Source organism: Anopheles coustani, chromosome 2 (genome assembly GCF_943734705.1).
Source record: "Anopheles coustani chromosome 2, idAnoCousDA_361_x.2, whole genome shotgun sequence".
Classification (NCBI taxonomy): domain Eukaryota; kingdom Metazoa; phylum Arthropoda; class Insecta; order Diptera; family Culicidae; genus Anopheles; species Anopheles coustani.
In genome coordinates, this window is record NC_071289.1 from 75,726,989 (window position 1) to 75,739,970 (window position 12,982).

At 44.2% G+C, this 12,982-nt stretch overlaps 1 protein-coding gene across 1 annotated transcript in view; it reads left to right on the forward strand.

Annotated features, from left to right (window-relative positions):
• LOC131265029 (uncharacterized) overlaps positions 1-11,467 on the forward strand; it is a 41,074-nt gene extending 29,607 nt beyond the window's left edge. The window contains exons 9-16 of the mRNA XM_058267290.1: positions 7,674-7,865; positions 7,938-8,087; positions 8,155-8,390; positions 8,458-8,862; positions 8,935-9,349; positions 10,604-11,000; positions 11,079-11,292; positions 11,362-11,467. Coding sequence (XP_058123273.1) covers positions 7,674-7,865; positions 7,938-8,087; positions 8,155-8,390; positions 8,458-8,862; positions 8,935-9,349; positions 10,604-11,000; positions 11,079-11,292; positions 11,362-11,467 — 2,115 coding nt within the window. The remainder of the gene's footprint in view (positions 1-7,673; positions 7,866-7,937; positions 8,088-8,154; positions 8,391-8,457; positions 8,863-8,934; positions 9,350-10,603; positions 11,001-11,078; positions 11,293-11,361) is intronic.
• Positions 11,468-12,982: the final 1,515 nt, after the last annotated feature.

Below are 12,982 nucleotides of genomic sequence, written 5' to 3' on the forward strand. Positions count from 1 at the left end.
ATTCCTTTGCCAGCCCCTTTTTAATCAAATTAATTGCTACCGAATTGAGTTGTAACGGTCATTCGTTTCCATTTTGTTTTACTTTTATTTTTTTTTTTTTACTAACCTGCCGAATTGGAAATCCCTTATCCAACCCGTCTCAGACCGGCAACCACACGGCGGGTAATGTTTTTAATTCTCGCATCCATAGCCGCTCGGGAAACAATTTCGGTTCGGTTTCCCGCGTTGCGGTCATTCGGAAAATTGCTCATTTTTTTATCCTTTTGCTTCCGGTTTTCGGAAGTGTCTTTCACCGTGCGGGAAGGGAGTTCAACAGAGTATAGGGATAAATTAGAAAAAAGGACCAAACACTGAACCCAAATGGTTACAATGTCCGCTCGTTTGCGGTTGGAGGCCGGTTCACCGAGAGCCGTTTTTCGATTCCGTTTGGCAATAAAATACGCTGTACGTAAATCGAACTACGGTGGGATAATCATTGAAACGCATTACGCAAGGAACCCAGCGCCCGGTGGTAACCTTCACAATCCAAAACCTGTCCTAACACAAATCCCGGCAACGCTTGGAATCCTCGCAACAGAGACACGGAACATTAATCACCGAGTGATCCAGGGAGGCGAAAGAGGGATTGCAAGGGCGTGTCCGGATCCTTCTCAATCACGGAGTGGTCCATTTCCCATGGAAGGGTGGCCAATCGGGCGACGGGAGAGATTTTCAGCCCATCATTTTTCCATGCGCCTGCCAGTGTCTTCGAGATGAACCCACAAACGTCGGCTCATTTAATTTAATCAGATCAAATCGCTTGATCCACCAAGCCTCCTCCAAACCAAGGGATGCGAGCTGAGGAGGGGGGGTTGTTTGGATCTGGATCATCCATCTTAAACCCTCCCTCCGAGTGGGGTAGATTAGGTGCCGAGGGTTTTGGTCGTTTCGTGCTAGAATACTATCATCGTGGGGTTATTGCAATGGAGGATAATATAACGCACACCTTTTCGGTTGCGGATGTGGAAAGCACCTGCGAACACATGTGTAGGTCGTTACCTGCTTTCATTCGCTCTTCCTCTCATGGTTTATTCATTGCCAAATGGAAAGTCGAGGGAAATGGGAAAGAGTATGTGAATGGGGAAAATAAAATGCAACCAAACTGTATCTTTTCATCAAAAGAAGAATTCCACAGAATTTTGATGTTCAAATTTGCTACTATAAAAATGTGAAATGGTCTGCAAATAAAAAGAGCGCCTCACCATAATAAATAGATCATTCGTCTGGGTTCATTGGTTGAATGTTATAGCGGAAGTACTGTACTTTTTATAGCTTTTCTTCTATGAAAAATAAATAAAAAAAAATAACATCTATAATATTTAATCATAAATACAATAAAAACTAACTGTTTTAAATTATCTAAAGAATTAGCAAGCGGTGCAAACATTTGTAAATACCCTATTGAAAACAAAGCTCAACAAACAGGGCACTCTAGATTGAACTCATTCATCGAACAAAGACGACAGATGATGGAATTTTCATCCTTAGCTATCTTAGATTTCCGAATAAATGTCCTTTTAAACGGAAGAGCATTTGTTGATTTGGTGTGTCTCCTTCCCCAGTCCAAGTTTAAGAAGTTCGGCAACAACCGACACTTTTATTTGCAAGCGTGTATCGTGTTTACACAAGTGTTTGAGTGTGTGTCCTCGCGTCAGCTCGACGTTCTTTAAGACGATTTAAAATGGTTACCCAAAAGCGAACGATGAACGGTTTTTTTATGCTTTGTACATTTTTCGCCCCCTCCTCTCACTTCGCGTCTGTAAGCCCCATTTGCTTTTATGATTAGGTGGATTTTCTTCCACCGCGAATGATTTCTCCGGGGAAATTGGAGCAAATTTTTAACCACCATGTGCTCGTGTGTTGATCACGCTTGTTGATCTTTCGCCGGCTCATTGGGAGCGTGTTTTTTTTTTTGTCTCCATCCCGTTTATTTTTTGGGCAAAGACAAGGCAATGCGTTGGTGCGTTGGAACGGATCCCACACAAAGACAGAAGATGAGATAACAAGAACGAAAAAGAAAATCGATTTTTTAATGTTTAACTTTCAACTTTAATGTTGAATCTTTCGAAGCGCCTTTTAAAGACGCAATGGAAGGAAGATAATTTTATTTGATTTCCCACAACAAACACAGCCGAAGTCGTTGAAAGTCCGCCCAACGGAATCAAGCATAAATAAAATGAAAGAACTTGTGAAAGGAAGTTTGGAAACTTGGAAACATAATGAAAAAGAATAGGAAAAACAAACACAGGTTTTATATAAGAACTTCCCCTTATCTCTAGATTTTAAAATACCAGTAGGAATAATTTATGCGGGTCGATGGAAAGTGTTGCCACATTTTTCCCTCAACGACACCTAAAGTACTCCACCTTGCGCAGAACCGCACTCTTACAGCCGATTATTTGGCCCTTTAAATTATGATCCTTTTCGAATCAAATCACTAGGTCCTAGTCTTTTAGCAAACCCCTTCCGGGATGGTTATTATGAGATACGGAAATTGCGGATAGTTTACGGATTAAGGACTTTTCCGAACGATGGCGGGGAAAAAAATGGAACGGGATTAAACTACCCTCAATAATGATGACGGGACGGGTCCCTTTTCAATTTCAATGAATGAGATTAAGAATATGCTAATAACGTTCCTTTAAGCTTGGACACCGAGAGGTAGGGATTAACTCAAAGAAGCGTTCCGGCTTTGTGCGGAACTATAATGTAATTAGAAAATTTGCAAACAAACAGTGACAGAACACTGGAACAACGCGGGTATGCAACAAAGGCAACATCATCCTGAAAGACACCGTTGTCGAGAGAAACCACCACCACCTCGAAGCATCACTTTCTCGTCACTCTTAAACCGAAACAAGCCGTCTCCGGCTCGGCCCGTCGATGCTTGACGGTATTCAATGTGCGTCAAATGAAGCATAAAATAATGGCTTTCGAGGAACGGGCGTTGCAGCAGCAACACGGCCGATGGGACTCGCTGTCTCGCTGTCTGAAAGTCGGGATGAAAGCCGTTTGAAACTATTCACCAGCTGCAGAACAGTGAAAGGATGAAACATGGCGGTATAAGGCTCATTAAAATTGTAAATCCTGGCGCATTCAACCGAGTCACTTCTTTTGGAGAATTTTTTGCTTGCGTCGCCACCTAACGATACGTTTGAGCTGACAGATTCCCATTTCTCAGTTGTCAGGGGCTGGGATGAAATTTAAAATCCCAAAACATCTCCCGCTGATACGCATATCCTTTAATCATTAACTTCAAACTTTGGACATTTGAGGGATACTGGATTGTCAATTAAGTGAAGGAATGGTCCATTTCGGGGTTCAATGACATGAATCTAAAATCCATTTTTTTAAAACCCCCAGCTCTCCATTTCATGTGGTGTTAGAACATTGCTGCCTCATTTATGTTTTGAAAACGAAAGGAAAAAAAGGGTGATGATGGGTAATATAACACATCCATAAAGTTTATGAACTGCATCGGTTCACCCGCTTTCAACAATAGGACATCGCAAACTTTCGTCTTCTAAAACGAGTTCGAAAATAATAAAATTATTATGAAAGCAAAAATGGTTTGAAAATGATTTCCCAACCCTTTAGTCACACAGCACACAGCACAGGGGTTCTGAGTGTTTTCTTCTCTACATTTCCCTAACTTCAATGGAAGGCCTAGACAAGCTTTAATAAAAGGTTGAAGAAAGACACTTCCAGTTCAATGGAACCGTACCGGAAAGGCCGGTAAAGTGTTCGGAACGAGGTGAGAGGGTGCGAAACACGTTCGCGGGACGAATGGCTCGGGAAACCGTCAGGTTGAGAGGCCGCAATCGATCGATAAAAATTTCATCTCGCCTATCGATAAACGGGCGTTCTCGTCGGAGTTTTTGCTACCACGCACATTCCTTCCCTTGCAGAAATACAGAGAACCTGGAGTTCGCCCCGTCGAGAGCCATCTTCCAGTCGTAAAAACACGCCAATGCGATTCCATGATGCCATCGCCGTCGTAAGCACTTTTTATTAGTTATTATCGGGATTCATTATCTTCCACCAGTAGGGGAGGGTTCCTCCAGGAATTTTCCGACGATCCGACAACAACCTCGTGGTCGGAGGGAGAGTAGAGTTGGTGTATCGATATTTCCACTGTCGGAAAAGCGAAGACAATCCCTAGGGTGCCCTTGATAGGTTCACCACCACAACGTCACGGTGTGTGCCAGTGGGGAAAACGGAACGCACATGCACCATTTTCCACGCCGCACCAACGGAGATCGTAAATAATGCCACCGCTTCGTACCACCGCACAATGGGCATTCAGGTCTGAGAATCAACCTACGTGTCATGCCTACATACTACAGAAAACAAAACTAAGGGACAGCCTAAACTTCATATCCATGATTCAACCTAAAATTATGAAAAAATTTCTGATTGGAAAAAGAACATTATAGCTACCACAATAATTTACTTTGTATTTCAATATTTGTGGCAAATGCTGTTTAGGAAAACTATCTATTTTGTTTAAATAAACAACAAATTGTCTACTACGTTGAACCTTGTAATTCTAATCCATTAACAAGTTGACCGATTTCGCTTGACTCTTCATTCACATCACGCAGGTGCTAATTACAACTCTTTGTACTTACAACAGAATGCATAAATATCACAGTAGCCAAAGCGTTTTAGACTCGTTGAGGTTCTCGCAATTGTTGTCCTAAATATGGATACAGGCTGGCCCTGGTTTTCGTCGACCTCGGTTTTCGTCGTTTGACACTTTGTTCTTTACTCATACGATTCAATACATTTTGTATGACAGAAGATTCGAACATGAACGCATAAACGAGTGGTGCAGGTTTTCTGCTACAGACTACTTTGCTCAATCAGATCTATTTCAATTGAAGCACTGAATGTATTATTGTAAACCTACACGGCATAGAAACCAAAGAAGTAAAACGGAACATAAAACGATTGATGGTCATTGATTTGATGATAAAATATACAAACTTTGTAAGTCTTGAGTAGGTATTATAAACGTTAAACTTTAGTCCGCTAGCCTCGATTTTCGTTACTGTCAAAGTTCCGTTTGGTGACGAAAACCGCGGCCGGCCTGTATTAACCATATCGATCCTGAAGAACTGACTGACTGACCGACGCGGAAAATATTGCGTTTGAATTTATCGATAAATCGTGTAATAAATTAAATTTAGAATTTACTTACACATATGCACGGCTTCGAATGTTATGCCAGATTTTTACTCGTTCCTTCATGGCAACCCACGAGGTACCAGGCGCCTCCATCGGGAAAGCAACGAAGCTTGTGTCAACAGGTTTTTGTTCTTTTTTATTTATTTGTTTGCCAGTTAGGAGACCCTTTGTGAGGGAGTTGCCTCCAAATCCAAGTTTAAGTTTTAATTTCACGTAGATCAATCACGTTCGCAATTTTAAGCATTTGAGTAGTTATTTTACACTACAACTTCCTACAAAGTGCTCACTGTGCAACCCCCCCTGTGGGAGGGTTTCGATTTGTCCGCATGCGGCCTTTCTGAATCGGGGGAAAATAGGTGGAGCCGGGGCAGGAGAAATGGATCAGTCCAGGAATAGATTTATAGATGAGCATAAGCAGGGAAATTGTCATTTTGAAATCAATATCCCATACTCTGCAGGCCTTTGTAATCGCCCTTCCCGGAAAGGGAACTGCTGTGCAACAAATGAAGCCAACCCAACTGCTGCATACTTGCACTTACAACTGCTCGCATACTTCTCTTGTGCAATGGCGCTCAGAACGGTGCTTTGATGTTTGGCCAACGCGTTACGTCGCTTCCATGCCGGACGACACAGTCGACCGAAGAATGTCGCCTTAATTATTCCCTCCCACTGACTTTAGGGATGAACCCGTCAAGCTCAATGGTCAATGGCCGCAAGTAAAATGGAGAATGATTTCCACTGCCTTCGTTACCGGCCATTGATCGCTTTGTTTCCTTGACCAGCCTATTAATTAATCGGACCGAAGAGCAGAAGAGCTTCCCGGGAAAAGGAATTTCTTCTGCTGGAAGAGCAAATAAATCAACCGTTTATTTCATTGCATAGCTCATCGAGTGGAGCCTTTGTCCTAATTGCATTACACAGACGAAATCCCGTGCATGATGTAATTATTGTAACTGTTTGATGGTGCTTGGTAAAAGGAATTGATTGCATACCGATTGTGAGTTGGCGACGGACTTCTGCACCACAAGAACAGATCGTTTCTAGAATTACTAACTAGGTGATGGGGCTTGGGTTGTCAAATAAACAACGGCACGTAATTAACACTGGAAGAGACACTGTTGTTTAAAAACAATAAGCCGTGCAAATGTGTACACCTTTAACAGCCATTTTCATAGTTTGGAATAAATCTTTTTAAACGAATGGTTTCATTGGGAATGGAAATAATGGAAGTAGCAAAAAAAAGAAATGAGCTATGACATAAAATATATGAATGAACTTATGAATTAAAAACTTGACAGTAAAACAGGAGTAAAAATGTTTCAAGATTTAATTCGTTGTAAAAGTGATAACATGCAATGTTTATTTAAAACATTAATCTAAAAAGGTCATACGTATTACCTACATTTAAAAACCAACTGCGATGTTTTCGGGGCCAAATGAAATGTGAGCTGTACTTTTGTAGCTATTAATTACTTTTTCACGGAGTAAAAATTTACAGCGTGCTGGGTAAATGCAAATGTTATTTCTTAACGGTACAGTGTGTTCTTAACTGACATTAGTTTATATATTGTCTGAGCCTGGAAATTTAGTAATTTGCGTTTTAGCAAAAGTTTATTCCATCATCTCATACTTTCAAGCATTTGTTCTTCCATCTTTTGAATTTTTATGCAATCCACTTCAGTTAACCACTCAAAAAGCATGCATTATTTAGTTCGTTCGTTATTTTGTTTTACCGCTTTTGTTAGCAATGAACAAAGTTCCGGTGATCGTTAAAGCAAAATAAATTTTAAATGCATCAAAATCTACCGATTGGCAAACGATTGACATATTACTCTGGTGCGGAGTAAACAGGGAAACGCATTGAATAAATCAACGAATTGGATAGTATATCAACATCCACCTGAGTATTGCTTTAGGAACGCATCGATTTGAACTTTGTCCTTCCCGTGGTGGGAGAGGTTCGGAATGGAAGTAGAATATTCTTCGCTTTTCTAGATACTTCATGCACCTACCTCCTACACGTTTGCCAGCCCTTTTAGAGTAAGATTATAATGTTTGCCCATAGATGCGCATTTTGCTAGCATTCCTCACCATTTCCTTCCGCTAGTTGCAACCAAAACAACGGTGTACGGTATGCGAGTTTTAGTACGTCCCCGATACGGTGGCAAAGAGTAAGCTTTTCCGTAGTGTGCGCCACCATTTCTTCCTTCCAACTGTTCAATCCACGATCGTTGTCTCTATTTTACTCTGTCTCACTCTCTTTCTCACTCTGTTCCATTGATCTACTCTCTCTATCTGTCTTTCTATATCTCACTCCCGTGTCAAAAAATTTAATAAATCACCCCAAAGTAGTGTCTCACGATCGGCAAACTATCCCACACCAAGACCCTCGCGTTTTGGAAAACTGTTTAAATAATGCAATGAATTTGGTTTGGCTTTTACAGGACTACATAACCGTGTACGACGGTTACACGACGCGCGATCCGATCATTCTTAAAATCTGCGGCGGTGGACAAGCGATCCCGCAGGCCATCTCCAGCGGACCGGAGCTGCTGGTCGAATTCACCACCTCACCGTACGGCACCTTCAATACGCCCCAGACGAGCGGGCACTCGCTGCATGGCTTTCAACTCGAGGTAAGACCAGCACCAATCGAAAGGCCCTCACCCAAAGGTGACAAACTCAACTTCCATCTCGCCCCATTGCAGGTTTCGGTACGCTTCGTGGACCTGCAAACGCCAACGTACGCCAAAAGCAAGCGTATCTGCGAGTTCTGGTTGCGCGGCACTGGGCACGGTGTGTTGCAGAACCCCCTGCACTCGCTGGCCCCGAACACGACGTGCTTGTACCACCTCCAGGTAAGTAGACGGTAACGCCACCTCGCTGTATTTTCTCGCTAACGCTCTTCCTGTTCGCATCGCAAAGGGTACCGAAGCGCGGGCACTGGACGCCATCAACATTCCCCGCCGATCGGGGGCACTCTCCACCTCGCCGACGCGCTTCAAGGTGTGGATATCGGTGATGAAGTTCGAGCTAGCGCCCGAGTTTGGCGCCACCGAAGAGCAAATGCTCCAGTACCAGACGAAGGAGGACTGTAGCGGAATGCTGCGGATATGGGACGGTCCGTTACGGGAGGTTCCGATCTGCAAGGACATCGATTGGTAAGACTCACATTGGGTGACTCACGTTCGTTCCGTTGCTTCACTTACCCTTTTGGTGATATTACAGCCTCACCACCGAGAAGGATGGGACGCAACGAAGCAGCATCCGGTTCGGGGCGAATACGACCAACATCATCGCCCGGTATTGCCGCGGATCGGTGCCACGATCGTGCGATCACGGCATCCTGAACGTGAGCAGCTCACGCCCCTGTACACTGTCGGAGAGCTTCGTCTCCAGCAGCGACTTTGTGACGCTCGAACTGAAGACATCCGACTCGACCGTGCTCCGTCCGCTGCAGTTCGCCCTCCGGTACGAGTTCGTCGATCTACTGCAGGACGGAACGGCCATCGGGAGCGAACATGAGTGCAACCGGCGGTTCGCAAGCAGCCAGATGGAGCGCAAAGGACCCCACCAGGTCCGCAGCGTGCGGAACATATTCCTCTTCGGTCGCGGCGGTGCGAAACATCTGCAGTGAGTAAATGGAAGCATCAATCCTTCGTTTGACGGTCTAACTAACATCTCCTGCTAACCTCACTTTCCCAGTTGCGTGTACCGGTTCGAGGCGCAGCGCGGTGAACGGGTTCGCATCGAAATCAACCGTGCGATGACGGGCAACCGGACGTGCGATTCGCGCGTCGATCCGGACACGGGACGATCGTACTGCTTCGGTGACTTTACGGCACGGGTGGAGATTTTCGAGCGCCCCTGGCACGAGTCGATCCTGTTCCCGCGTGGCTGCATCTGCAACTCGACCAACAGCTCGTACCTGCCGATCGTGTTCACGTCGACCGGGCGTGAGGTGGAGGTGCACTTCAGCGCCGCCAACATGACCAACGCGGACGATCCGGACTCGCTTAGCTTCGAGGCGTCGTACGAGTTCGTCAAGGGGCCGATGATGTGCAAGGACGTGCGGAGAAAGAACGCCATCACCGGTGTGGTGAATTTGGCCTCTGGGGATGTAAGTAATTTTCGTACGACGTTTTGCTATTTACAAACCAACAAAAGATAAAGTAAAGCTGCATAAGAGAGAACTACCACAAGTATCCGAATAGTCCTGCATCCTGAATTTATGGAACGCCTCAATGAGAATTCGATTCATACAAAATGCCTTTAACATAAGAATAAGGATTAATCACAGAGTTTAATTTGTTTGTCAACTATTTGAGGCTATATTAATACGAATTTGCATTGGAAAGAAATGTCGTATGTATTGTATATATTTGACCTCCAGTAATGCGAGTTCTCTAGCGGAATAAGCTAACTAAAAAACGAAACGAGATCGCTAATTAATTTTATCTAGCAGTATTGAGCGATTATGGATCCTCAATCAACTAAAAACTTTTAAAATTACATAAAAGATACGAATCTGGTTCGTTTAACGAGCTAAAGAAAGAAAACCGAAAGGTTCAGAAAACCTAAGAAAATATTAGAACCAAGATGCAACATTTACAAAGGGAGGAGTATAACAAACAAGTAGAATAGCAAGCTTTGCTTTTTTGTGAGAAAACTGTGGCTCTAGGGCAGGGGTCGGCACATGTTTGTTGAAAAGGGGCAAATGATGAAAGAGAAACAGAAATCGCGGGACTGATCCATGAAAGTGATACTAATCCGTTTTTAATTAGAATATCACTTATTTAAACCGAAAATTAACATAAAGATAATATGAAATATTTCAAAATTTGACATTTAACCATCAATTTTCATTTTGTTTTCGTTGTATTATGTACTTTTTTAACATAAATATGCTTCTGGATGTTTTGAATATTGTAAATCATATTCGGTTTGAAAACGGTGTCGAAAATGGTATTCCTTGAATGCAGTTATTGTGGATGCAAAATTAACATGCTATCTTGCCGCTTGGTTCTGGGGGAGATTCACGAGAGTTAGGAATTTTAAAGCGATCAATAGCACTATCTGAAAAAAGTGTAATAAAGTTGCCTTGGTGTTGACCACTTCGTTCAATAATTTCATCGAAACTTTTTAGGATGCAGAAAGAGTGCTATCGTGATAAAATCCGATAAGAATTTAAACGTTTTGGTTTTTTGGATGTTGTTAGAAAAAAAACTTCCGGGCCGGAAATAATCAGCTCCACTAGCTGGACATTGCCGACCCCTGATCTAGGAGGATCTATATCCGGTCTATAAAAAAATGAAGAGAAGCCTACTTTGTGGCTGAGTATTTTATACCGTCCTTCTCTTGGTACCTATTTCAGATCGAATGCCGCAATCGACCATGGCTGATCGAGCCCTCGTACGATCGCTATCTGTACATCCGGCTGAAAGGATTGTTCCTGCGCAAATTCAACTCGGCCGCACCGCTCGCCTACAACGGTTCGTTCAGCGCCGTCACGCCGATCCGTTGCTTCACGAAATCGCGAGTCATCATCACCAACGGCGAGGGTATCTCGGTGACCGCCTGTCCGCTACCCGAGGATACGAAGCACCGCCACGTGGTGGAGGTGTTCAGTGCCGGCTGGGGTCGCAAGGATCCGTTCTTCGGTCCGGAAGCGTCCCGCGTCGTTTCGGTGGAGTTCCTCAACCCGGACCCGGAGGGGTCCCACTACGCGTTCAGCTGGCTCGAGCTAACGAAGCGACCCTCGGAAAGCTATGGTAAGGCCGGTGACGATGGGTTTTCGGAACGTTCGAGATTACTCTCCATTTTCATTTCCCTCCCTATCTCCCAAACAGCACTCGTTCAAGAAGAATGTCCCTACCTGTGTCCGGAATTGAACGCTTGCGTCAACGCATCGATCTGGTGCGACGGCATCGAACAGTGTCCCTCGGGTGAGGACGAAGCGTTCACGCACTGTTCCGCCCTGCTGCGCCTTCCGGCGGAAATTCTAGCCGGACTGAGCGTCCTCCTCCTGGTGCTGTGTTGTGGACTGTTCGGCTATCTTTACAGGTTAGTCACACCCTCCTTTTCGAAACGCTTTCCCACAACCTGAACCTCCTTTCGTTGTTTTTGTTTTAGAAAAATCAAACGCAACTGCCGACGAACGAGCGTGCTCCAGACGCGCCTCAAATCGCTCAGCTCGATGGACACGGCCGTGTTCGAGGACAAGGAGGTGATTTGCTGACAAAACGACAATTCTGTACGGTACGTCGAGATCGACCGCGTTACCACGGTCTGACCGCGCCACCATGCCACCGTACAGAATTGTCTTCCGAACGCGATTCGCAAACCAACCAAACACAATGCCAAACAGTCGGACGGGCCGGGACGACGCGCAGGAACTAGATGGACTGAGTATCTGCAAGCTATCGTGACATTCTTTTCTACTTCCACTACTATTATTACTACTGCTACTACCACTGGCTACTACGGAACTGGCGTCTCCTGGTGCGGCAAATGGGAAACACACTTCCGGACCCTGCCCGGGCACGGCCAACTTTAACATTCACTAACCGGGACCTTTCGGGAGGCGGATTGCAAACTACTACCAACTACTACTAACTACTACCATTACTTCTAGGACCGTAGAACCAGCTAGCGAACTTATAATCATTACAAAAAAAAAACTTAGGAACAAAGTGTTAGTAATTCAAATTCTACCAGTTTTTACTAGACCATTTGTGGGGTTGGGAGGGAGGGAGGGAGCGTGAGGAGGGCCGTCGGGGAACGGAACAATCTTCTGCTGTGTGCACCGGCGAATTGTACTCGCGTGAGAAATCAATCAATCCATGCGAGCTGACTACGCACGGAACTGGCACCTACTATTGTACTACGTTTTAGTATTACTTCAAGTACGACAGCAGAGTCACTGGAGGGGGATAGGGGTGGAGGGGAGATTAAAAACGAAACATGCCAAACCGCAACGACCTTCGTGCTGCTTTTTTCCGGTGGAAAACTGATCAAAACCGCCAACACTGGGCGAAAGGAAACTGGCCGGACTCTTTCGCTGTACCTTTCCCTTTCTTACTGGACCCCCGTGCCAGTGCAGAGGACCGTTTCAGAGAGCTTTCAAGGCGGGAAGGGGAAAAATGCGCCTCATTTCTACGGAGGAAGAGCATCGGGATCGGTAAAAAAGATAGTGAATAAATTAGTGAATGGAAAACCGTTAATGAAATCGTTGACAGTGAAAGATTAAAGGAAAAAAAACCATGGTTGAATTTAATATGGATGTAAAGTAATACTATTTAAAACAAAACAAAAAAGGAAACTCTAGAAGAAAGCAAGCAGATCTATAAAACACATGTTCAACACTGAATCGATCGAGTTCAATAGCATTAAGAAGGGAAGGCAGAAGGGGTTATAGAAGCAGTTATAAAACTTGGAAAATCGTAGTTCCGAAAATGTTCAAAAGTAGCAAAACCACGATTATAAAATCGAATTAAATCAAACATTAAACTAAAGCGTGACAAGCCGCGTGGAAGACTTTTAAAACTAAAACTTAAATTGAATATAGAATTTAACCGTGCAACCAGATTTAAAGCAAGAAAAACACTCTTTGAATGTAGCTGGAGGCTGGAGGGCAAATGTTGGGGGAGGATAGCAGATAGGGTTGGAGTTAAGTTTAAAATTTAGAACGAGAAAACATTTAGAAAAACAAAACCCATGTTCCACCAGCATTAGGGGGTTTGCGCTTGTGCAT